The sequence below is a fragment of the Moschus berezovskii genome, chromosome 27 (genome assembly GCF_049115385.1).
Source record: "Moschus berezovskii isolate FMDL1 chromosome 27, NW_MosBer_1.0, whole genome shotgun sequence".
NCBI classification, from domain to species: domain Eukaryota; kingdom Metazoa; phylum Chordata; class Mammalia; order Artiodactyla; family Moschidae; genus Moschus; species Moschus berezovskii.
This window is the reverse complement of record NC_142486.1, coordinates 20,318,568-20,344,717: the sequence shown is the minus strand read 5'-3', so window position 1 is coordinate 20,344,717 and position 26,150 is coordinate 20,318,568. Positions and strand designations below refer to the sequence as shown.

The following is a 26,150-nucleotide window of genomic DNA, read 5'->3' as shown; positions in this document are numbered from 1 at the left end:
CACTTAAGTTTTATCATCCCTTGATAAGATAGTTTACTCTTTCCCATTTGTAGAAATTTGATGTGTCTTTAATATAATGATTTTCTTCTCCATTCCTTCCATCGTGCTAAAGAGCCTGGGTTGTCTGACCCAGAACATTTTCACAGGCTGAATTTTTCTGATTGCTGTCTGGGGGCTGCTGTATCTGTTTCCTCTGTCCTCTGTTTTTTGAAAATTGGTATCTGGACCTAGAGGCTTGGCCAGACTCAAGTTTGATCCCTGGGGTAAGACCATAGGTGGCTGTTGTTCTTTTTTTTTAATCCAAAGGCACATAATGTCCAGTTGCCTCTCTTTTTGTATGTTGGCAACCAGAAATACTCTGTATCTGGTTCTGTGAATTCATAAAGGACTGTGAGATGGTGATTTCCTAATTCTGACATTTCTTTTTCTTTATTAGTTGGATGCTTTTATAAAGAGAGACTTCCTTCACCTGTTTTCTTTGTCTCCTGGTGATACAGTTCATCTAGAAATCAGGATAGATAAATGAGACTTTTCTGTTACTTGACAGTTTTCTTGACAGTTTTCATGAATTGGTTCACTGTTATGCCCCAAAGGTGACTAAAGTTTGCTTTTAAAATAAAATTTTTGAGTGAAACAATAGAGTCTTTGTAAAGAAAAATGTTAAGTGAGCAACAATTCACATCACAGGAGACTTGGCGGAGATGGAGAAGGGCATACATCTTATAAGTCCAAATCTCTAATGTTACCTTGGGGAGTTAAAGCCTGGAGGTATTCAAGTCACGACTAGACCCTTAGACCTCTAGACTCCCTCGTTCCCACATCTTCTCTTTTTTCCATTGGCAATTCCTCAGTTGACTCGTGGAGATCACCAGATGAAGGACAGTTTCAGTGGTAAATAGACTAAGAAGGAGACCTTGTTTTCAAGGAAGAGGTTGGGCTATCTTGGAGCAGCAGTTTTCCATTTCAGTTGGATGTGTTGAGACTGGGGGAAGTTGATCACTGGTGACTAATACTCATTAAGTAAAGTATCTTCATTTGTAATTTACCATTTTAAACATGATAGAGTGGATTTGAGGCTCTTCTTTTAACATTGAGTCTTGAATTTCAGTATGCTTTCTGGAACTGGGGAGTAGGGCCTGGGTGTGCATGGAAACGGTACAACATCCTGGGTCCCCTCCACGACCCATCGCCTGTCAGGGAAGAGAGATTACCAGTCAAGAGAATTGAGTGGATTCGAGTCTTGTGTGGGGAGAAAGGCCTCCTCTTGAATACTGGCCCCATCCAGCAAGGCTGGGGATGGAACTGGTTGCTTTCTGGTTGGTGAGGATCAGATGAAATCGTTATCCCAGTCTGTATTTGCAGGGGAAAAAAAAAAAAAAAAAAAACTTCTCACATGCCTTTTGTGGTGGCCAAAATTTAAAAAAACAAAACAAACAAAAGTACTGTAACTTTAAGTAGCAGAGTTATGCCTGGCTCAGGCAGATGCACTTCCTGCCAGTTGACCATGAAGCCCTTGGGGGCTGAGCAGGGTCAGCTGAGAGGAGAGCCAAGATTCCTCCTATCTCACATCCAGCACCACCATCACTCAACAGATGCTTGTTGAGTGAAAAGCCCCCACTGAAATGTTTTTGTTTACTTTTTCCTTTGGCTAAGCACTTGTATTTTAAGTTTACATAAACTTATTTCAGAGATTTAATAATGCAATAGGGCTTCCTTGGTGGCTCAGTGGTAAAAAAAAAAAAAAAAAATCTGCCTGCCAAACAGGAGACTTGGGTTCGATCCCTTGGCTGGGAAGATCCCCTGGAGAAGGAAATGGCAACCCACTCCAGTATTCTTGCTTGGGAAATCCCTGGGACAGAGGAGCTTGGCAGGCTACAGTCTATGGCGTCGCAGAAATGTTGGACATGACCTGGAGACTAAACAGCAAGAATAATGCCTACAGTGCATGAGACACAGGTCCAGCCATATTAAGCCACAAGGATGATGGCCCCTGGATGGGTCCCAGCATCACCCCCATTTCACAGGTGAGGGCACTGAAGCCATACATATAGCTCGTACATTTCAGGGCCAGGATGGGAAGCCAGGCAGCCAGGTTCCAAGGGGCTTTACACTTCATCAGTACATGGTGAGGTCTTCTGAGTGAGTGTTCCCAGATTCCCATTTCATCTGACTCGCCTGGGGCAGAACTGCCAATAGCCAGCCGGTCTCTGGGCTCCAGTGGAGGCCCGACCACATCCCTCACCTGCTTCGTAAAATACCACCCCTGCTGCATCCCTCTACTTCCCCCCACTCCCCACCCCGGAGTGGACCTGACTCTCCATCTGAGCATCTGCCATCATGTGGGCCAGTGAATACTCTGCTTCATTCCAGCCTCACAAAGGATCTTGTGGTGGAAGGATTTATCTGACATCCCACCTTACAGGTGAAAGGATAGAGGATCTGGACGCGGAGGGTAGTTTGCCCTCGGCACACCACTGCTGAACCCAGAACCCAAGTTTTTTCTAATCGGTTTTGTTGAGTTGCTACCAAAATGGCCTTAACAGATGAAAACAGTAAAAAGTGGCAGCTGGTGTTAGCGTGTTGGTGAATGTCAGGCTCTGTGCTCAACACTCTATAGATAACCTCTCATTGTATCCTGACACCACCCTGGGTGAGCCCTGGAACTGCCCCCAGTGCAGAGATAAGAGCACTAACATTCTGAGAAGTAACTTGAACAGTGCCACACAGGAGCGGGGGAATGGCAATTCCCAGCTGCCATTCACAACGCCCTCGTCTGTGAAAAGGGGACGGGGGGGCTAGGATTTGCTCTGTAAGACTCTAGAATCCTCAACCTTGAAGCCTTGCTAGCTTGCTTCTGTCTTACATCCAGATTCCTTTTTCTAGCTTATAAATTATCTTCACTGTCATGATCACGTCTGATTTTAACAAAGACACCATAAGCACATACTACTTTTCACGCTTCCTCAAAGGAAGCCAACCCTCAGAAATTTGCAATGGCTCAGGTTACACTATAAGTGACACTAGTTTCCGTGGTGGCTCAGATGGTAAAGAATCTGCCTGCAATGCAGAAGACCTGGGTTTGATCCCTGGGTCAGGAAGATCCCCTGGAGAAGGGAATGGCAACCCACTCCAATATTCTTCCACGGACAGAGGAGCCTGGAGGGCTTCCATCTATGGGGTCACAGAGAGTCAGACATGACTGAGTGACTAATACTTTGAGTTTGATTTTTGACACTATTGGTGAGTGGCAGGTGACCTAATGCCCCTTCAGGTGTTCATGTCACTAGGAAAGCATCACCCACTTGTCTCACAAGGATATTATGATGATTGAAAAGACTTTATGGTCAGAGTGATTTTCAGATTTAGGGAGCCATGCATATAGATGAAACAGAGCGCTATTAGCCCAGCTCAGTTGAGCAGGAAAGCCCAGGAAGGTGGTCATCGTCACCTTCTGGAATTACATCTCCCCTGACCCCAGATTGGTGCTCTGGAGGTGGAGCCTGAGCTGGAGTAGACAATATCCCTAAAGCCAGCAGCCCTGAAAGTCAGATCATTACTGCCAGTCTGCAGACGGTACTAATGCTTATTGATTCTGTCAACAAGTATTTATTTGTTGACATAAATGTGTCAGGCCCCAGCTGCACCACTGGGAGGATGCATCCATGAACAGAAGAAATAAAAGTCCCCCGTTCCTTTGGAATTTACATTTGAGTCGGGGAGACAGATAATAAACAATAATAACAAAAAATAAGGGGGCAAGAGATGATGGATGAAGACAGAGATACTATTTTTGATTGGATGATCGGGGCGGTGTTTCTGATAAGGAGGACATTTGAGCAGAGACCAGAGCAAATGAGGGAGCGAGGCATGTGGATATCTCGGGGCAAAGTGTTCTGGACAGCAGGAAGAATGAGTGTAAACGCCCCAGGCAGGGACATGCTCAGCGTGTTTGAGGAGCAGCGACCAGGCCAGTGTAGCCCGAGTGGAGTGTCATTTTGGATCTTGTGACCCAGAATTCCTTTATGAATCAGCTACCTTTAAAAAAAAATGACAGATCTAGTATAGCATGCTGCAGACTTGATATGTTTTTCTTGCTACAGACTTAGAATTTGGAAGATAAAAGATTCTTAATAAAAGAAAAAGAATCTTGATGGTGGTCAGAATAGATAAAAGGGAAAAAGACACCCCACCAATGTATGAAACAGTTTTTGTCATCCTTAAAATGATGCAAATTTAATTTCAAAAAGCTTGTTTAGAAAAGCAAAGTTACATCAGAAGTATTCTTAGACAACTGGATTTTTTAAATCCTTGAAAAATATGCATGGCTCAATTTAACAGAAGATGTAAGATATCAAATTCTATTTAAGAGACTGTTCTAAATGTGTTGAAATTGGATTTGCCCATGAAAAATAATCAGAGATATAGACAAATCAAAATATTAATTTGATTTAGGGAGGGGCCTGTGGGTAATTGTCTTCATTTTGAATTTATATTATTTCAGGAGAGTCTGTGATAAAATGCCTTAAAAGTGTTGAATGTACCACAGGGTGGCAAAAGTTAATACTGAAATTGTTGTTCAATCACTAAGTCGTGTCCAAATCTTTGCAGTCCCATGGACTATAGCATGCCAGGCTACCCTGTCCTTCACTATCTCCTGGAGCTTGATCAAACTCTTGTCCATTGAGTTAGCGATGCCATCCCACCATCTTATCCTCTGTCTTCCCCATCTCCTCCTGCCTTCAGTCTTTCCCAGCACCAGGGTCTTTTCCAATGAGTAGGCTCTTTTAATCAGGTGGCCACAGTATTGGAGCTTCAGCTTCAGCATCAATACACAGATGCAAAAGCCATCAGAAGGGGGTTGAATTTTTAGCAAATTGCTCATTAGAGGAACTGGTCTTAGAACAATGGGGTTTAGGCCAGTTTTTCTAGAAGTACAAAGGGATAAGTAGGAGCTTTTCAGTCAAATAAATCTAGGTCTGAGATTCCTAGCTGTGTGACCTCCAGGAATTCACTTAACAGATCTGAATATTGGTTTCATCGTCTTTAAAGTGACATAAGAAATGAAGATTAAAAGAGATGGTATACAAAGTGCAGAACAAATAATAAATGAGGCTACCCCTTTGAGCTGTGCTGTAGGGGCACCTGGCTGCCTGGGCACAAAAGGATTGCATTTCCTCCAGCCTTTTTGCAGTGTTTCCCAGGGACAGTTGTCAGCCCGGCACATTCATGCAATTTCCCAACTGCCAGTGGGCACAGGCAGTTGAGTCTCCTTAGCAAAACATCTATTTTAAATGTTTTCTTTTCAATTGAACATATGCACTTCTTTTTTTTTTAAGTAGAATTAGATTTCATGAGTCATTGAAGGACAGAAGTTACTTCCTCCCCAAATTTGCTGTCGTGGCCCAGCAAGAACTCAGTTGCAAGGCATGCTGGGAGGGACGTCAACCCAGAATGCAAAAAGGGACAGAGAAGGGGATGAGAATGATTCCGCTTGTAGAACTGGCCCCTGATGACATGTCCATTCAGCATGGAGAGTGTCTAAGGGATCCTTGTAATTCAGGGTTAAGTTTGGGTTGGCAGTGGTATCCAAGGATATGGTTAAATGTAAGGGTGTTGCCGTAGGAAGCTCTTGGCAGTAATCTCTGTGGTTGAGTTGCAAGAAATAGAATACCCTTCTTTCAAATTAGCTGTTAAAAAAGAAAATATTGGAAAGAAACGACCGAAAGGCAATACCTGAGCCTCATGAAGATCTAGAACTTCAAGGCTTTCTAGACTCAATCTCTGTTTCTTTCTCTATGCTTTCTTTGTTTTTCCCTGCTCATGGTAACATGGCTTCCCTTGCCCCTGTTTGCCTGTCCACCAAATTCCCACATTCCAATTCATACTCAGGAAAGAGAATCTGATTGGTTCAGCATAGGTCAGTTTTATTCCTAGTCCAATCACCTAGTAATTGACTACTAGTTCAGTAGGAAACTTTAAGAAGGAGTTGTATTTACAGGGAGGGAATAACTGGTGCTCTTGTCAGGTGGGAGACAGCGTCTTGAGTCCAAGGAGATCGACTGGGTTGGAGCGGGACATAGCCTGCTGCTAACAGTACAAATAGGGTATTCAGTGTCTCCAAGGAGAGGAAGCTGGAGAGATAGGTGTCTGGGCCTTAGGCAACTAAAGCCATCCAAGAATCTTGAGTGCAGGAAAGGACCCAGGAATGCAACCCAGGCATACAGAGCTGGGGTGGGTAGGAATGGACACAGCCTGCTTCTCTGTACCCTCTTGATTGTGACCTTTGTGTATCCATTCAGTAATCAAAGGTCCATAGAATTCCAGGGAAGAAGAGAGATGGCCCCAGTCCATGGGGTCACAAAGAGTTGGACACAACTGAGTGACTGAACTGAACTTGAGCACTTTGCTTTCTATGTGGAAGGTCAAAGCTTAGAAAGCTGAAAATACAGTTAGAGGAGCATCAGAGTGCATGATTCTGATAATGATTGTTAGGCTACAAAATAGAGAGGAAATAAGGTGTCACACCCTCATATGAATGAGGCTCCACCAGTTTGCGTGGACTCTGTGTGCATCATCTGTTACACCTTTGCAAACTCTGTTTGGAGGAGAAGCTGTTCCTGTCCCTTCAAGGAGGCAGAGGAGGTTTAAGTAACTAATGCAAGATCTCAGAGTAAGCAGGATCTCTAGGACTTGCACTCAAGACAAGCTCATGCCACAGCTAGAGCCCTTAACTGCACAGCTTCTTGAGAGAAACAGATCTCTACAGTAAGAGAACAGTTTACAGAGAGGATTGATTCACTGACCAACTTGGAAAATCACTAAAGATCATTAAATAGATTAACACTTACTGCAACTCACCTTAGAGAGGGTACACGCTTGGAGTTACCCACGTTGCTGATTTTCTGTGTCTGGGGCACCTTATTAAAAGTGGCAGGTGTCCCCCTGGCAGTTACATGGGCATCATGTCATATCCCACTTTCACCTGACTTTGAGGAACAGTGATTATCTCTTTAAATGCCCTGCCCTTTCCAGGACCCCCCCTGGTGAACTCTGCCTATGCAGTCCAGCCATTATTTTATTTTATTTTTTATTTGGCTGCCCTGGGTCTTAGTTATGGCATGTGGTATCTAGGTTCCCCACCAGGCCCCCTGCATTGGGAACATGAAGTCTTAATCACTGGACCACCAGGGAAGTCCCCAGTCATTACCCTCATACTCACACTCCAGATTTGAGAAATGCTATCCAACCATTTTGCACGCTGCCGTGACAGAAGGATATTTAATTTATTTACTGATTGAACATGAGAGGTCATGGGGAAAGGAAATTTAAAATGAACTGAAGTCGTTTCACGCTTCAGGGACAAGGGCAGTGTGTAAATGAAAAATCGCCGCAATAACGAGGACCATTAGGGAGGGACACTCTGAAAGTTGAGCAGACTGGCTAGTTTGAGGGGAGAGATGGTGAGCTTGCCTTTTGGAACCTTTAATTGGAGTTGACAGTGGAACACCCACGTAGGAACGTCCTGTAGCCAGCTGGAGCTGACTGGAGCTCAGGAGAAAGGGAGAGGATAGAAACTGAAGTCAAGATTCATCAGCCTAGAGCAGTGAGAGTTGATGTTTTGAGCTGTGACGAGTCCTCTTTGGAAAACAGAGCAAGTAGCAGGAGCCACGCTGGACTTGGAGTCCAGACTCAATACATACTTTCTAATGTCCACATAGGAGAGGCCAGCAGATAGGTCCTGATCCAAACCCACTGCACGTGACTAGGAGAAAGTTCTTTACAACCTTGGAATAATTTTATAGTAACAGTGGGAGAACAAAGTCAAATTTTAGGGCATTATGGGGGGATAGGGGTATGGAATGGGCTTCCCTGGTGGCTCAGATGGTAAAAAATCTGCCTGCAATGCAGAATACCCAAGTTCGATCCCTGAATTGGGCAGATCCCCTGAAGAAGGGAATGGCTGGTTTCCAATTCTGGTTTTCTTGCCTGGAGAATTCCATGGATAGAGGAGCCTGGTGGGCTACAGCCCACTGGGTCACAGACACAACTGAGCAAACTATCTGTGGGGGGAAATAATTCTGCTATGATTGGAGGTGTTGGTTGAAGGCCATTTCATGAGCTGAAGTCCCCAGAGCTCGCTCTCTGTACGTGTCATTTCTGTTTCTCTGAACACATCCTACTTTAGATGGTGGCTGGAGTTAGTCATGTATTTGTCTTAACCAAGATTCTGAATTCCCTGAAGGCAAGACCTGCATCTTATCAATTTTGTTCCTTTAACTCCTGATACTGTGACTTACAAAAATAAATGCTCAGTAAAAGTTCTAAAAAGTTCACTTCCCTGCTCAAGATGGGCTCTAGGTTGCCCTCGGCAGTGTTTTCCAAAACTTTCATCTTCCTTGCTCTGGAATGGGAGATGAACTTGGTGGTACAGGGACGTTTGTTTCTAAAATAAGGCATTTAAGGGATTGATGTACCAAAAGCAGACTGGTTGTAGTGTAGAGTCAACAGAGTCCAGGTAGGCATTTATTTATTTATTTATTTTACAGAGGAAACAGTGACTCTCCATTTGTGAATTTGATATGAAGTTTTAAAATGTTTAAGTAACTGTGTTTAAGTAAAAAAAAAAAAAGGTGAGTTAATGAAAAAATATTTTAAAATAAGTGAATTTTAGTAAATGAGTTAGATGATATCCTCGGTAAAGATCTTAAAGTGAGAAGACTGAAGTTTGGGTGGCTGGCCCCGCCCTGCCTTGCTTGAATCTCCTCTTTTGTAACTCCATGCACTCTACTATCCTTTGCCAGCAGTGTTGTTGTTCAGCCCCTCAGTCCTGTCTGACTCTTTGCGACCCTATAGACTACACACCCCAGGCCTCCCTGTCCTTCACCATCTCCTGGAGTTTGCTCAAACTCATGTCCATTGAGTCAAGGAAGCCATCCAACCATCTCATCCTCTGTCTCCCCCTTCTCCTGCCCTCAGTCTTTCCCAGCATCAGGGTCTTTTCCAGGGAGTCTGCTTTTCACATCAGTAGCTGTAAAATCGGGGGCTTCAAGTGCTAGTGATATTTTTTTCACAGTACACATCAAAATAAACACAGAACTATAAAGGTAAAACCATATGCATCCATAGCCCACCTAAAATTATCTCCCTCCCCATTTTAGGAAACGTTTCCATTTGGAAGTTTATCTGGTCTCCCCACTTGCCTGGGGAATCCTTACTGTCAGGCACCGCGGATCATTCACAGCAGCATTTCTGGCAGTAGAAGAGCCTGGCATAGATTGGGCATCATTAAGTATTTGCTCGGAAAATGAAAGGACAGCAAGATGCCAGCCGTAAAGTTTAATAGCTGAAGCACCAGTGTGCCAACACCACACTCGGTACAGTTCAGAGACGACAGATCTCAGGGCAGCCCCACATACAGTTAGAGGTAGAAACAGACCACAGAACATGGCATTATCCACCCTGGAGCTCTCTCCCTGATGTTGGGAGTCTAACTAATGAGTTTGGGGGGCGGGGGGCAAGTTGAGTTCTTCCAAGCAGAAAGCAAGCTCCTGAAATCTCTCCCTCACTTCTCTCTCTGTGGCCGATGCCATCTGCTAGTTTTAAAAATAATTTTTAAAAGCAAGTGTTTTGGTTCTCTTCAACGTGCAGCAAAGACAGATGCTATTTTTAGGCTTGTTTTCTATCAAAAAAAACCCCCCTAAGAACCAGGGGCTGGGTGTTGGCAGTTCTGGCTGACTGTCTCCACTCTGCCACTAAAGTGACCTTTTTGCAAATCTCATATGCCTTGGACACTGAGAACAGAAGTGATAATTCTGTCTCTCATTAGAGATGTTGAGAGGCTGAAGTAGCGTCGGGGTGAGAAAGTCCTATGATAGTTCAAAAATAATTGATTAACCCATACACCTCCTTGTGTTCTGCCAGCTTTTTTGACACATGGCTGGACTTCTATATCCCCTCCCTTCTCCCCTGGACAGAGAGCTCCCAGACGGGAGGACACACCCACACATCCATGCAATGTCTGACTGAGAACCTTACACAGGAAGCTGTATTGTAACAGGTTACAAGTGTAGACTCTGAAACCAACCTGCCCAGGTTCAAATCCTGCCAGAAATGGTAATGGTAATGCTTGTCACATTGAATTGTTTAGAGAGATAAAAGAGATAAAATATGTAAAGCACTTTGTCACATAGCAAGTGCTCACAAGGTGGTAGCTTTATTGAATGGTTGTTATTCTAATTACACTCAGCATACATTTGACAAATGCACATATGACTGTTATGTATGAGGCAAAGTTCTGTGCACTGTAAGGAAGTTTTTTTTTTTTTTTTTAATGGTAGATTAAACCTTTGCTGTATGGCCACCATCATGTTGTTGTTGTTGAGTTGCTCAGTCATGTCTGACTCTTTGCAACCCCATAGACTGCAGCACGCCAGGTTTCCCTGTCCTTCACTAACTTCTGGAGTTTGTTCAAACTCATGTCCATTGAGTTGATGATGCCATCTGACCATCTCAACCTCTGTCACCCGCTTCTCCTCATGTTTGAATACTTTATATATGTACTTACTCTATAGGACAGATGAATCGTGTCCACTTTACAGGCAGAGAGAAAGCTGGAGGTTTGAGAGGTTAGGTAACAGCAGTTACACAGCTAATAAATGATGGAGGGAGACTTGAAATCCTGTATTGATTTCATAGGGACCCTTTGCCCTATACATCACTTCCCTACTAACTCCGCCCCTGGTCTAACAGCCCCGCACAATAGCTTCATGACTTTTGACAGCAAATCCCTCTTTTAAATTGGCAACCCAGCCACCCCAACATATAAATAAAACCCAAACACATGTTCCACAACATCACCAGTCCTGGAAGCCACACACAGGATTTTTACAGTGTCCGGTTGGTTACAGAAGTCAGTCCCATTCGTAGAGGGAAGGGACGACACCATGAAGTGAACATCGTGCAGTGACAATCACTGGGGTCAGGGGGAGGGCACCTCGTGGAGGCTGGTTCCCATGGCTGCCTATTACCTATCATATGATTATTCACTTAGTGGTCTTCACCCTTAATTAAAATTAGCTTTCTCTGAAATGATGGCCATTAAGTCACAAGGTTGATGTGCTGACTGTATTTTTCACTACAAATGAGAGTCAATTTAGCGTTATTAATGTTTTTCTAATTTTATATATTTATTTTTTACTCTGCTGGGTCTTCATTGCTGCATGGGCTTTTCCCTAGTTGCAGTGAGTGGGGGCTACTCTCTAGTTGCGGTGTGTGAGCTTATTGCGGTGGCCTCTCTTGTTGCGGCTCCAGAGCGGTAGAGCACAGGCTCGGTAGTTGTGGAGCATGGGCTTAGTCAGGAATCGAACTTGTATCTCTTGCACTGTCAAGTGGATTCTTTGCCACTGAATCACCAGGGAAGCCCAGTGTTATTCATGTTTTCAAAAATTTCAGAGACTTTTCTGCTGGTCCAGTGGCTAAGACTCTGTGCTCTTAATTCAAGGGGCCTGGGTTCGATCCCTGATTGGGGAAGTAGATTCCACATGCTTGTATCTAAGAGTTTGCATGCCACAACTGAAGACCAGCACAGCCAAATAAACAAAAAGATTTTTTTTAAAAATTCACGTTCTCCCTGTGTTCATTTGTGTACTTCCAAAGGCACAAATACTCCATTTGGGGGATCAGGGCACCTGGCCTGTCATTGAGTCCTGGGAGTGTGGATCATAAATCTCAGCCATTACCTGCTCTCCATCAGGGGCCCAAGAAACTCCAGAAGACTGACTTTGCTCTTTGCTGTCTCCTCCCAGGATCGCCTGTACTTCGTGATGGAGTATGTGAACGGCGGTGACCTCATGTACCACATCCAGCAGGTGGGCCGGTTCAAGGAGCCTCACGCCGTGTAAGTGGTGCTGTGCTTTCCCTTTGGGATGAATGAGTGGGTGGTTAGTTCCTTTGGGTTTTTAGCCAAATAAGAATTTTAAATATCTTGAGCTTCTTCTTTAAGAGAAATGCGTGGCTGGGACAGAGGGTGTTCTGCTGAGATGGGCTACTTGTTTCTTGCTTAACACCCACTAAGAGATGGAAGCTTGAAAACCACAGCTATTTCTTGACCTCCGTATTTTGCCCCTGGCTCTTAAGGAAAGTCCTAAAAATTTCTTCGGGAATGTCACTGTATGTTGTGTGTTTTCCTTTGCTCATATTCGCTGAGAGCTTACCATGTGCCAGGCTCAGAGATTTTAGAGACTTGCTCACAGTCACAGAGCTCGTGTGAGGCAGACCCAGAATTCTGACCCAGATCTTCCTTGCTCACGCTCTTGCTCCCTCTTAGCCGTCCTCATTCCAGGGAGATGAAAGTCAAGCTGCATAGTGACTACATTCTGTGGCTCTTGGAGTGGGGAGACTGACTCTGGATTTTTGGAAATCTGTTTCCCCTGCTGAGTCCCTTCCATCACCTTCAGCCCACAAGGCAGCCAGTCTCTGTTTTCTGGAACACACATTTCATCCTGTGTCTCCCTGTGGTTGGTGAATAGGAGCATGGCAAGTCACAGGATCGGCAGTGCTAACCTCTCCTAAGGAGGTTGCTGGGCTCCTGTTGTCCCTCTAGAAAGCCCGTAGGGCTCACCCAGGGCCCCATCCTGTCCCTTGCAGAGGCCTCCTGGCGCCCGTGCAGCTCAGCCTTGCCCCCTTGCCTCCCCACTGCCCAGGTTATGAGCACTGATTCTGGGAGGGTTACGATTCCCATGCTTCCAGGTCATGCATTTGTGTGTCTTGGCACAATTCTAATGGGTTGCTTAGAAGTAAAAGGACTTCTAACATCTAATTGACCACCGACCTTTATTCCATTATCATATGAGACACATTGTCAGGACACTTTACAGAGTTCCCCGAAGCCCTGCCCAACCATTTATAACTGGGCTTTCTGGTTCTCCCAAAATCTCTCTCTTAGATTTTAAAAATGAAAAGCTGACACTTCAGCCAGATGCAGTTTCCAATTCTGGCTGTGCTATTTATTAGCTGTGTAACTTGGTCAGGGTATTTCATGTCACTAAGCCTCAGTTTCCTCATTTGAGGGACAGGGAGGTAATCGTTTTGTTGCTGTTTAGTCACTCAGTTGTGTCTGACTTTTCTGTGACCCCGTGGATTGTAGCCCGCCTGGCTCTTCTGTCCATGGGATTCTCCAGGCAAGAATACTGGAGTGGGTTGCCATTTCCTTCTCCAGGGGATCTTCCCAACCCAGGGATTGAACCTGCGTCTCTTGCATTGGCAGGCATATTCTTTACCACAGAGCCACTACCTTATAAGGTTATTGTTAAGATTTAATCAGATAATAACTTGAAATGATACAAGGTCGATGCTAAGCCTTCAACAGATGTTAGGTGTTGTCATTGAGATATTTTAACTTGTTATCGTCTGAAAGGATCCTACTTCAGCCAGTTCATCATATCCTGTTGCCTCCTCCCCACTAAACAGTTGCTGAACCTCTGCCCACCCCATTTGGTCTTTAAAGCAGCCTCATAGCTCTCTAAACCCTGTTCATCCATCCAGACTCCCATACTTCGTTTTATGAGAAATGTGGTTGACCATCCATGGTGAGACATTCATGCCCTACGCCCAGTTCAATATTGTATTGAATTCTGAGAGTTGCCGGGCATATGGTGTCCTTGAATTTCTCCATTGCTTTTTTTTTTTTAATTTCAGATTTTACGCTGCAGAAATTGCCATCGGTCTGTTCTTCTTGCAGAGCAAGGGCATCATTTACCGGTAAGCGAACACTGCTGTACTTTCCATCTCCTCGGCTCCCTTGGCTCCTCCCTTCCCTGCCTCTTTCTTTAACTGCTTTTAAAATTAGAATCCATGGTGGGGGAGGAATCCTCCAGTACTAACTTGGGCATGTGCTCTGCCAGGCAGCATCGCCCACTGCCCTGGCAAAGTTTGGGCAGCTCTGTATGATGATAGAAGATCTTGACAGTCTCTGCCTCCAGGGATGGTTCAGAGCCTCAGATGTGAGACCATTTGCTCTAAGAGGAGGAGGCTAACCACTGGGGACCCAGCACGTCCTTCTCTTCCCCATGGACCCCACATTTGGGGAGCAAGCAAAGACTCTTGGCTGGCAGAATGTGCTGGATCACATTATTATGAAGCAAATTTCTTTCTTTCTTTCTCTTTCCTTCTTTCTCTCTCTCACTTTCTTTCTTTCTTTTTGTGCTATGTAACTACAGTTTGGGAATGGATCTCTGAGTAGCTTGCCCTGAAAGACAGGATTAAGTTCAGGACTTGACATTTGCCCGTTTTTGGAGGAGCAAGTGTATGATCATAGTCGGATGAGTCATCCCACTTTATATCTCCTGCAAGGCAGACTGTGGAGCCTGGGGCTGCTATTTGTCAGTGAGTCCAGGATGTATAATTCTCATACCACACGGATGCAAGCATTCCAGTGCAGGCTCGGGCTGGTTTGTTATACAAGGGAGGTTAGCATGTGGCACGGGACTTCCAAAGGACACTTGGCCCAGGTGAGGGTCTGTTTAAAAGATCTTGAAGAGTCATCAAAGCCCATTTGATTCACTGATTTGATAAACATTTATTGAAAGCCCACCATATCATATACGGGCCTCTACTCTAGGTGGGGGGATGCAGTGTGAAGAAAACAGACAAAGGCTAGCCTTTGTAGAGCTCAGACTCCAGTGGTGGAAGACAGATCCTGTAAGTCATAAAAATGCTGTCTGTAGTGAAATATACTGTGGAGAGAAGTCAAGTAGGGGAGGGGGCTGATGTGGACTGGGTGGTGGTGCTTGCCTGACATTCCATAGAGAACATGAGATTGGGGTCTGAAGAGTTAGGGAAGACCCTCGGAAGCCTGGTCTTCCTAAAGGGGCCTTGCCAGAATCCTGCAGAGTCCTGGGGCTTTTTTCCACTCCTTGAGGTAGCAGGTCCTGAGTGCATCGAGTTCCCACTCTGCGATAGCGGAGGAATGAAGGTCAAGAAGCAGAGTGGCTTTACCTGGCACAGTGCTGATCTCAGTAAAGAAATAGAAACAGCGAGTAATCATAATAATTTCAAATGTAAATAGTGTGGTCATTCTACCCATGCTCACCCTCAATGAACATGGGTCACCATGTATGCATGAAATGGGACCCGTGAAGCCTCTGATTCCCCGTTTCCCCTTTGATTGTCATAGTGGGAGCATCTTGTTGTACTGAATGTAATTCTGGCATTGAAAGGTACACATTATCTTCTGTATGACATTAAGACCCCTACATTCAAGTTGATGACTTCAGCTGGTGCTTGAAGCAAACAACAGGGGATCATGGGTAATTGTTCAGTCCACGATTTTCTCCTTACCTGCTGACATTTGAACCTGACTCCTCTATGGGATGGGCTTCCACCAGAATAGAATCAGGCACTTAAACATTGCTGAGGAGATAAAATAAGGGACTATAAGTTTATTGGAAGAAAACTCAGTCCCAGGGGAGGAACCAGGACAGGAAATGATTTGAGTTCTTGCCAACAGGGTTGGGATTCAAGGCAAGGTTTCTAGTATATCAGGGAACTGGATTGGAACCTGGGATCCATTGGTCCAGGTCATAAAATCCAAAGATTCAGATTCTAGGTGCTAGACCATGCCTGAATGCAAAGCTTTTTCTCCTAACTGTACATTCTTCCTTTCCTCCTCCATTATATTTGTCATTCTTTTAAGCCACTCACCCTCTGAACCCCTTTCATTTGTGGGTAGGAATGGAGTCCATATCTTCCTCTAAAGATTTAACACACCAGATATTTTTGCAGTGTCCCTATAGGAAGAGCAGACACACAACTCAGTCTCTGATGCTCGTCACACTCACTGAAGACGTTGGATTGGAAGTTAGTGCAAGAAGCAGAGCCTGTAGAATGGAGAGTGGACGTAGTCATCAGCTGTGTCTAGTTTCCAGAGGTGTGAGGGGAAGTGGTTCTTAGGAATAGCACCCAGAGTCCAGCATTAGGGCTTTATGGAACAAGGGACAATGTCTGTGCCCAATGGTGACGTCTTCACTAGGTCATTTCTGTGCTGGTTAGTCATTGTTCATGGCTGAATAGCCTCCAACTCTGCTTCTCCAGCCTTTTTGGAGATTTTCAGAGCTCTCGCAATTCCTTTCTAAAAACTCCTTTTTTGGTTGAAATAGTCAGAGTTGGTTTTTGTTGCTCACAATCAGGAACTTTTGGCGGAGACGGCAATTGACAATCAAATGAAAACTGCAAAAAATTTACACGACAGAAGATAAATGGTTTTATAAGTTCACAGAGATTGGTTTCATGGTGGCAGAGTCATTTTAGGGGCTTCCCTAGGTGTTGGAGAAGACTCTTGAGAGTCCCTTGTACTGCAAGGAGATCCAACCAAACCATTCTAAAGGAGATCAATCCTGGGTGTTCATTGGAAGGACTGATGCTAAAGCTGAAACTGCAATACTTTGGCCACCTCACTGGAAAAGACTTTGATGCTGGGAAAGGTTGGGGGCGGGAGGAGAAGGGGACGACAGAGAATGAGATGGCTGAATGGCATCACTGACTCTGTGGACATGAGTTTGAGTGAACTCCGGGAGTTGGTGATGGACAGGGAGGCCTGGCGTGCTGTGATTCATGGGGTCGCGGAGAGTCGGACACAACTGAGCGACTGAACTGAACTGAACTGAACTGATGGCTCAGTGGGCAAAGAATCCACCTGCAATGCAGGAGCCTCGGGTTCGATCACTGGTTTGAGAAGATCCCCTGGAGGAGGGCATGGCTACCCACTCTAGTGTTCTTGCCTGGAGAATCCCATGGATTGAGGAGCCTGGTGGGCTACAGTCCAAAGGGTTGCAAAGAGTCGTACATGACTGAGCAACCAAGCACACGCACACAAGGTCTGTTTAAATGTTATAAATGTCCTTCTTCTTCGTTCGGGTCTCTGGTTGTTTGGACAGCTCTTAAGTAAAGAGGATGAGGACTCGGTAGATTTGTCCTCTCTGAGGATCATGACTGGAGATGGTGGGCGAGGGGAAGGTGAAAGACTTCCAGACTTAGTGTCTGATTTGTAGATCACCATCCTTGGAATGTGTGTTGATTTTGCTCTTGATGGACTTGTGAACATGAAGACATCTGGCCAGCCCCCTTTAGAAGCATAGATGAGGATTTATTACATTAAACTAAAGAATGGAGAGGACTATCAAAACATTATTATGTAACATTATTACGTGACAGTTGGCTCTGGCCCCATGACCTGCTGGCTCTTAGCACCTGAAGCTCCTTTTCTATAATAGATGGAGATGTCATCACTTCTGGGCTTGCCCCAACTGCCTGTTTAGGGGCATGTGGTCAGGTTGAGGGAAATGTCATGGGTCTCTGTTAATCAAATCACATTCAGACCTGGTATGTTTATTGCTTCCAAGTCTAGCTTTTCTAAGTTCTAAGCTGGCCTTGAGAGACCACTGTGGTTCGTAGAGAAGCATGAAGGTTGGATGTGGGTAGTACCATGGACAGCACTAGAGATCCTAGGATGTTGCTGTTGGTAAACAGTGGAGTGCAAATGCACTTCCCCTTGGATGAAGAGACCTCACAGAGACAGATAGGAGATGCCAAGATATATTTTCAGGTTGTATTCTTTTAGTTGAAAATTATGACGGCAACTCGATTCAAACGAACTTTTGTTAAAAGAGGGGTATTATGGCTGACGTAACTGAAAAGTCTAGGACTGAGGCTCAAATGATGTTATGAGCATTTATTCGCTCCCTCTGAGTTCTGCTATATATATAGTAGCTTTCTTCTCTCTACCTGGTGACCTCTTGTGCGTCTAGACTTAGTTTCTACCACCCGAATAATCCTGTTGTAAAAAGAGTTAATCTCTTCCCTGATTTTTGCTGGCGCTGATGTTAATGTTCAGAGGCTTTGATCAGCTTATATGGGGTCACATGGCCATTCCTGAAATGTGCCCAAGAACTGTGATCCACTGTGACTAGCAGGAAGGAATATTTCCACTGGCCAGGACAGGCCCACATGACCACTCCTGGAAGCAGGAGTTAAGATCAGCATTACCACCTTCATATGGCTTGAGAATCAGGCAAGCTGTTTCTTCAAAGAAATAGTAGGATGTTCTCACCCCAAGATTCTAGAATAGGCAGAGCTACAGATGTCCACCACCCAGCAAAGGTGATTTGAGAGGGAGATCTGAATTGAACGGTAGATCCCTTAACCTCTGAGGAAGTTGGATTTCTAATGGGATTGAGGAAGTCTGGCCCATAGATCATACCTACTCATGGGTGCTGAAACACCCAAGTGATGACTTTGGAATCAGTGTTAAGGGAGGAGGATAGCGTAATGATATTGGAGTCATCAGATATGCTGGAAATGTGCAAGGGTCCCCAAACATCACACTCTCCCCATCAACACAGATGAAACAGAATGAGAGCAGAGCCCGTGTCGTTTAGGGCATCAGTCTGTGAAGGTGACACCTTCCTGATCCTCTGTTATAGTAACCTCCCCCCGTTCCTATCCACCTCATCATTCTTTTTATTTCCTTCATATAATTCATCAGAAGCTACAATAAACATGCTTATAGATTTGAATACTTGGTAAATGACTTTATCCCTCTACTAGAATTTAATCTGAATAAGAGCAAGATGCTTGATTATCTTGTTCATAATATACTTCGCTCCAAGCATAGTGTCTGTCACAAAGTAAGTGTGCAACAAATATTTTTTGACTGGAAGTCAGTAGAAACCCCTGGGTTCGTGACCTAGGAACTGGCTTAGGGGAGCTTGGGGTACTTGGTGGTAAATAAGATGCTCTCAATCAGTTCTTTTTTCTTCATGCTCTTTAGAGATATTTTTAAAATGATAGTTTTGTATAAAACCTTCCTATGAAATGTAAGGGATCCTGACAAAGGTCAATTTTAGAGATGCCCCCAGATAAAGGACACTTCTGTGGATGCTCTGCCCAGATGGAGGAAGCTTCTATTTTATTTAGCTGTCTGTGGATCGCTCTTCTCAGAGTTGCTGTCTCATTGCATCCTCCCAAGACACTTGGCGCAATTGCCGCTGCAGGAAAAGAAAAGCACAGAGGTTTGCAGACCCTCGTGTCTCCCTGAAAGATCATAAGCTATTGGAGGGTGAGGACTGGGTTGTACTCACTGCTGTGCCCCCACCAGGCATGATATAGCGTTCTGCATGTAGTGAGTGGATGTTGGTTGACTCAAAAGAAATAGCATTTAATTCAGCCCCTAAATCTGTGTCCCCACAGTGACCTGAAACTTGACAATGTGATGCTGGATTCCGAGGGCCACATCAAGATCGCTGATTTTGGCATGTGTAAGGAAAACATCTGGGACGGGGTGACAACCAAGACCTTCTGTGGCACCCCAGACTACATCGCCCCTGAGGTGAGCTGACACCAACCCCTCAGGAATGTCTGTGTTGTGTTGATGTCTTCCCTGAGCCCTAGGTGGCCACATTGCAGTTGGGAGAGGTCCAAGGGGTACCAGACAAGCAGGACCTCAGACTGGTCCTTCTCCTATACTCTGAATCGTTCCTTTGAGATCACACATGTAAATTAACTTAGCACACATTCCAGAAGCTCAGACCCAAAATACATCAAGGTTTGGGAGAAAATTTAAATAAAACTCAAAAGAACCATCCACCACACATCAGTAAGATTCTTCGTCAAGCTGCTATGGCTCATGGCCATATGATACCTCCTAATTATGCCACTGAAACGTGTGTTCAGGGAAAAGGAAAAGCAGATAAGGAGGAAGAGAAAGAGAGATTGATTCCCGGGACAGACGTATGACACAGGATCTGTGTGCTCATAGGTATGCAGTAGTTGTGCTCAATCCTAAAAGACTCAGCATTTTTCTTCCTATGATTAAGATATAAAAGAAAGTGTGAAGATTTATTTTAGTGCCTCCCCCTCCCTTCCCGGAGGAAGCGGTCAGTGCAGAATGGATTTCCCCAACGTGTCATGGTACAAAAATTTGTGCCAGATTATAGCCTCCCTTTTTCTCTGAATTGGTGCTCAGAAAGGTGGCATCCTGCAATCTGTTACTGGATTTTTATGGAAAGGAACTGCGAGCTTGGCATAGAGTCTTGGAAATGGACATTCTCGAATCCCTCTCTTCTTGACTGTTAAGGCTTCATATGTAACAATGGTGATGGGAGGACCCGTGTCACTAAGTAGCTTGGCACTAAATTTAAACCTTGCCTACTCTGTTTACCAAAACTCTTCCTCTTTTAGGAATCTAGTTTGCAACATACACACACAGAGACACACAAACACACGCCGTACTCGGAAGGATATGTCTTCAAAGTCTTTTCTTCATTGCAGCACTATTTTTAATAATGAAAAATAGGACACAGTCTCAATGACTACCAGTGAAGGAAAAGGGTTGCAATTCATATTAATAAATATTATGCAGCCCTTATAAAGATCAGAGCACACCTGTCTGTACTAACTTGAACAGTGTTTGTTAATCAAGGGATGGGCAATATGTTGAATGATTTATAGTACGGAATACTGTGCTGTGTTTAGTCGCTCAGTCGTATTCAACTCTTTGCGACCCCATGGACTGTAGCCCACCAGGCTCTTCTGTCCATGGGATTCTCCAGGCAAGATTACTGGAGTGGGTTGCCATGCCCTCCTCAGTGTGGAATACTAGTAGGCCTCAACTCAAAAGGTGAATGAGATATGTATGCAGATATTGAAACATTGTTGAGAGGAAAAAGTCAAGTTACAGGATGATAAATACAGTATGATGTCATTGATGGTAAATAACAGTACACAGAACACTGCTACATGTTTCTTACCAGTACGTAGATGTGCACGCAGAAGTACAGGAGATGCATGAAGATTCCAGACTGGTTTTACAGCACTGGTTACCTCTGAGGCCATTGTAAATCTTAATCTGTATACTGTTTTAACTTTGCACAAGGTAAATGTATTTGTGTATTACTTGAGGAACTGAAAAGTAATCCTTTGAACACTTAACCCTTTATTAGGACCCAATGGAGTTTTCCCTGTGTGACATACATTGCTTTATTATTATTGTGTTAATTAGTTAGGATATCAGATAGTTTCTTGGTCTGCTGTGAGTTAGTGATCTCTGGTTCACAAGGCCTGCTGCCCTTTACCATCACCTGGGAAGTTTTTGTTATTTTTTTAATTAATTAATTTTTTTCCCCTCCACACAGCACACAGGATCTTAGTTCCTCAACCAGGGATTGAACCCTTGCACTGGAAACTCAAAGTCTTAACCACTGGATGGTCAGGGAAGTCCCTGGGGAGCTTTTAAAATGGGGATGGCCAGGCATCACCCTAGATGAATGGAATCAGAATCACTGCAGAGTGGGCCCCCACATGTGTGGTTTTCAAAGATTCTTGGATGCTCGTAAAGCCCCAGGTTGTGTTACCGGGGAAACTGCCTCCTCCTCCAGCCCGCAACCCGCAACCTGCTGGTGGGAGGAATAAACTGCAGGTCAGGTTTCCCCCTGCTCTGCCGTTAACTAACCCCCTCGCCTCTGGCAACTTCTTTCACCTCCCAGGCTCTATTTCCCTTTGTAAAAGGATTAACTTGTTAGGTTGTCATGAGGATCAAAAGAGACATGAAGTACTTTAAAAGTGTGAAAACACTTTCAATAAGTGTTCTCACAGAGAGCTTTCCCTTCATCCATTGCAAACAGTTCTCCTTAGAGGACACTTGTGATTTCAGGGCAGGAGCCAAGGTGGGAGATGGAGGTGGATAAACAGACTTTATAGCCAAGCGTTATAGCCAAGCTTGCTCAGACACATTTGTTGAGTAAAACCAACTAGCACTGAATTAGAGAACTTTCAAGACATAGCTGACATTTTGAGGGCATAATATGTGAGAGGCACATATTTCTTTCATCCTATTAAAACTCTGTGACAGAGATATTATTATACACTTGGTTTTGTATATAAAGAAACGGAGACTTAGAGACGTTAAGTAACATCTCCCGGGGTCACAGGCTGGGCAACAGCAGTCAGGATTCCAACTCTGGACTGTGGGGCCCTCAGTCCTCAACCCCTTAACCTTTGCTGTATCACCTTCCAATCGCTTTTTTTTTTTTTTAACTTTTTATTTTGTATTGGGGTATAGCCGATTAACAATGTTGTGACAGTTTCAGGTGAACAGCTAAGGGACTCAGCCATACATATCCATGTATCCATTCTCCCCCAAACTCCCCTCCCGTCCAGGCTGCCACATAACGTGGAGCAGAGTTCCCTGTGCTATACAGTAGGTTCGTGTTGGTTATCCATTTAAAATATAACAGTGTGTACATGTCCATCCCTAACTCCTTAACCGATCCCTTTGATACAGTTAGTTTTCACCCCTCCATCCTAATGGATGGTCACACACCTGTTCTAGACTTTACCATGCTCTGGCAATTTGGTCATAAGTATGAAAACCTTTAAAACTAGATATACCATTTGATTCATCAATTCTACTCCTGGGAGTTTAAGGAAAGAAAATTGGACAGATGTCCACATATCTAATTACATGGGAGAAACCTAATCAATTGGGTATTGATGAAATAGATTTTGGTATACCCATCCAATGCCACATTATGCAGAGGTAAAAGCTGGTTATGTTGATGTACAGATATTAGCATGGAAATTCTAAATGAATAAAATGCTTTATTGAATTTCCATATATCAAAGTATTTATGTAAAGCACATTCATACACACAGAGTTTAATATATATTAATAGGAAAAAATCTAGAGGAAAATAGACCAAATATCAATCATAACGTCTCTCTTGATAAAGAACTGTTTTAATTGTATTCTTGTAGTGTATCTATATTTTAAATAAATAATAATCACTGCTATTACACCTTTAACTTAAAAAATTTTTAATTGTGGCAAAAAAACACATCACCGTCTTAACCATTTCTAAGCATACAGTTCAGTAGTCTTATGTATGTTCACATTGTTATGTAAATGCTATTACTTTTATCATGAGAAAGAAAGACGAGTTTTCTCCTTTAAAATGCCGTGCTTACTGTATTAAAATTAAAAATAACACAACCGTATTAAGTGCTTTGAAAAGGCAATGTGACATACACAGATGCCTTCCCCGCCTGCAGGTATCTCTGTAAAGGATATCCATCTTCTTAAGGTAAAGAAATAGCTTCGGTGGCACTGGACTCCCTGTTCACTCCTTTAGACAGAGGCCCACATCTGGGACTGTGATGGCCAATTTAATCTTTCACAATGGGCGGGTGTCAGGCAAAGGAAGAACTCTCCCTCCACCCCCTCCACCCCCCAGGGATGCTCCACTCTTATTGTAAGAGAAGGGCATATTCATTCTCAGCCACTGCAAGAACCTGCACATCTCCCTGACGGATGCCTTCTGTTTTCCAGATAATTGCTTATCAGCCCTATGGGAAGTCCGTGGATTGGTGGGCATTTGGCGTCCTGCTGTATGAGATGTTGGCTGGGCAGGTAATTGAATTTTAAGTGACTTGTAAGGAAAGTCCTCCCCCACCCCCATCCCCGTGGTTTCTTTAAGAGAGAGTGTCAGCCGGATACCAGCTCATAGCTCTGAACCTCTGATTTCCATGACCTTGGGGTTACCTTCGTCTGTTGACCATTTTTCCTTACCCTCTTCCTGGAAGCCCTGGGTGTGGCTTGGCTGTGGACCCCGGGGAGCTGGGCATGCTGGTTTGGGGTAATTGGGCAGAGGGTGGTTCATGCAGGATTCCTTCTCCCACCCTGTGCTTTGCTCCACAGGCACCCTTTGAAGGGGAGGACGAGGATGAACTCTTCCAGTCGATCATGGAACACAATGTGGCTTATCCGAAGTCCATGTCCAAGGAAGCTGTGGCCATCTGCAAAGGGGTGAGTGAGCCCCTTAAAGCTGGCAGCCAGGACCACCACCTACAGGAGTGCAGGAGTGTAGGTCGTGCCCTGCACAAGGATGCTGCGCCTGGGGCAGGGGAGGGGTAGTGGAGGTCAAACTCCACCCCTGATCCACTGGCCAGCCTGTGAGCCTGATACAGACCTGCTGCCTCCCAGAGGAAAGGGAGCGTTCTTCTAATTCACACAGAAGCACCATAGAGGCCTGCCTGCAACAGCACCTTGCTGCTGGCTGGGCTCCAGGCTCTAGGCCAGCACAGAGGAAGGCTTATGGAATGAATGAGGTGGGGAGCCCAGAAATTTTGCCAAAGAGCTGGGACCTGGGGAAGGTACCCAGGAGGAGTGCGGCATGACCGGTCAGCCTCACTCAGCACTGGGGCCTACGAGTTTAGTTAATAGTAAGAGCGTGTGACTTTTGTCCTAAGAAAATAACCGCAGTATTGAGTTTAAGGGATCCTCTAGATAAGTTGACCCAAATTGTGTGTCTCCCAACCCCCACTCTCCCCCTAACCCACAAATGACTGAAAAGTTTGCAAGTTTGTACATTGTGATGTATGCAGATTTACCTGTGAACAGAGCAGGACACCTGTTTTGGGTAAGGCTTGCTTGTTTTTGTTTATTGTGTTTGGCCAGGGCGTGCTCACAGTGCCCTGGGTGAATCCCCGGAGACCAGTGGTCCTCCCTGTTGGCACCATCAGGATGACCTGATGGTCATCACACACCTCAGCCTCCCCCCTAGAGATTGAGTTTGGCATCTGTCTGTACTGTGAAAAAGTCCCCGTGTTGCTTAAAAACCACTGCCTTTTACGTACATTATTCAAATGCGGTAACTCTTCAACTCTGATGAAAGAATGGAAGTTACACTGTGAGACCCCAGAGAACAGGGCTCAGGGATGCTGCCTCTGTGAAGTTTTCCTTCCCACCAGAGCAGTGCCAGCACGGCTCAGGGTTAGAGCGTGCCCACCTGTGTGTCTGGATAAAACAGGGCTGCTGGTTCTAGATCCTCATGGTGTTGGCAGATTTCTCATTACCCAACCCAGCTCTGCCCTTCCTAACCCATCAGATGGCATGTGAGCTGGCCTGAGTGAAGGAAAGCTGAACCCAGGAGGTTTATAACAGCTGGGCCAACCCCAGTCTAGAAGCACCTTGTCACGCCGCCTGAATTCCCACTCTCAGTAAATCACCTAAGCTTTGTGTGTCAGCTGCATAGGTTAGGATGCAAATATCCCTGGGGAAGACATATGTGAATTCATCTCAGTCCCTGACATCTTAAAATTTATAGTTTGAAAATAGTTTTTGAAGGTGTGAGGCAGGAAGCGGGAAGAGGAGGTACAGGGTGTGGAGAGGTTCATGTGCTTGCTTAGTCATTCAGTGTGTCAAACTCTTTGTGACCCCCGTGGACTGTGGTCCGCCAGGATTCTCTGTCCATGGGATTCTCCAGGCAAGAATACTGGAGTGGGTTGCCATGCCCTCCTCCAGGGGATCTTCCCAACCCAGGGATCGAACCCAGGTCTCCTACATTGCAGGCTGATTCTTTACTGTCTGAGCCACCAGGGAAGCCCAAGAATACTGGAGTGGGTAGCCTATCCTTTCTCCAGGGGATCTTCCCGGCCCAGGAATCAAACTGGGGTCTCCTGCATTGCAGGTGGATTCTTTACCAGCTGAGCTGTTCATGAGGAGCTTAAACTGAGGCCTTTGGCAAAGAGAGGGCATAGAACAAGGCCAGGACAAACCCCTGCAGTCATCATACAGGAAGGAGAGAGAGGGAGAGACTGTATTGGAAGCCAGTCTTTCCTTCAGATAAGAACATGCCCTCTCCTCTCCTGATTTTTCTGGGCAGAAACCCGCATCTGAGTTCAAGTCTGAGCATTATTAACCCTGTGACAGCCGGGAAGTTGTTCAACCTCATCTGCAGATTGGGGACACACATATGGGACCGCCTATGCAGTCAGGGTTCTCTGATGAGGAGACAAGTTGATACAGGGTGGGGAGAGAGGGAGCTCTTAGTTTGTTAAATAGTTGCCAACATTAGACAATGGACATGTGGACTCGGGGAGGGAAGAGGGTGGGGTGAATTGGGAGATTAGGATTGACATATATCGCTACCATGTGTAAAACAGGTAGCTAGCCGGAACCTGTTACAAAGTACAGGAAGCTCAGCTCCATGCTCTGTGACGACCTAGATGGGGGTGGCTGGGAGGGAGGTCCAAGAGGGTGGGGATATATGTCTACACAGCTGATTCTCTTCATTGTACAGCAGAAACTAACACAACTGTGT

At 44.9% G+C, this 26,150-nt stretch overlaps 1 protein-coding gene across 3 annotated transcripts in view; it reads left to right on the top strand.

The window, feature by feature from the left end:
• PRKCB (protein kinase C beta) overlaps nt 1–26,150 on the top strand; it is a 381,063-nt gene that overhangs the window by 322,784 nt on the left and 32,129 nt on the right. For all 3 annotated transcript variants that reach the window (XM_088833029.1, XM_088833028.1, XM_088833030.1), the window contains 5 exons: nt 11,805–11,896; nt 13,696–13,758; nt 19,243–19,381; nt 23,378–23,458; nt 23,747–23,854. In XM_088833029.1, coding sequence (XP_088689155.1) covers nt 11,805–11,896; nt 13,696–13,758; nt 19,243–19,381; nt 23,378–23,458; nt 23,747–23,854 — 483 coding nt within the window. The remainder of the gene's footprint in view (nt 1–11,804; nt 11,897–13,695; nt 13,759–19,242; nt 19,382–23,377; nt 23,459–23,746; nt 23,855–26,150) is intronic.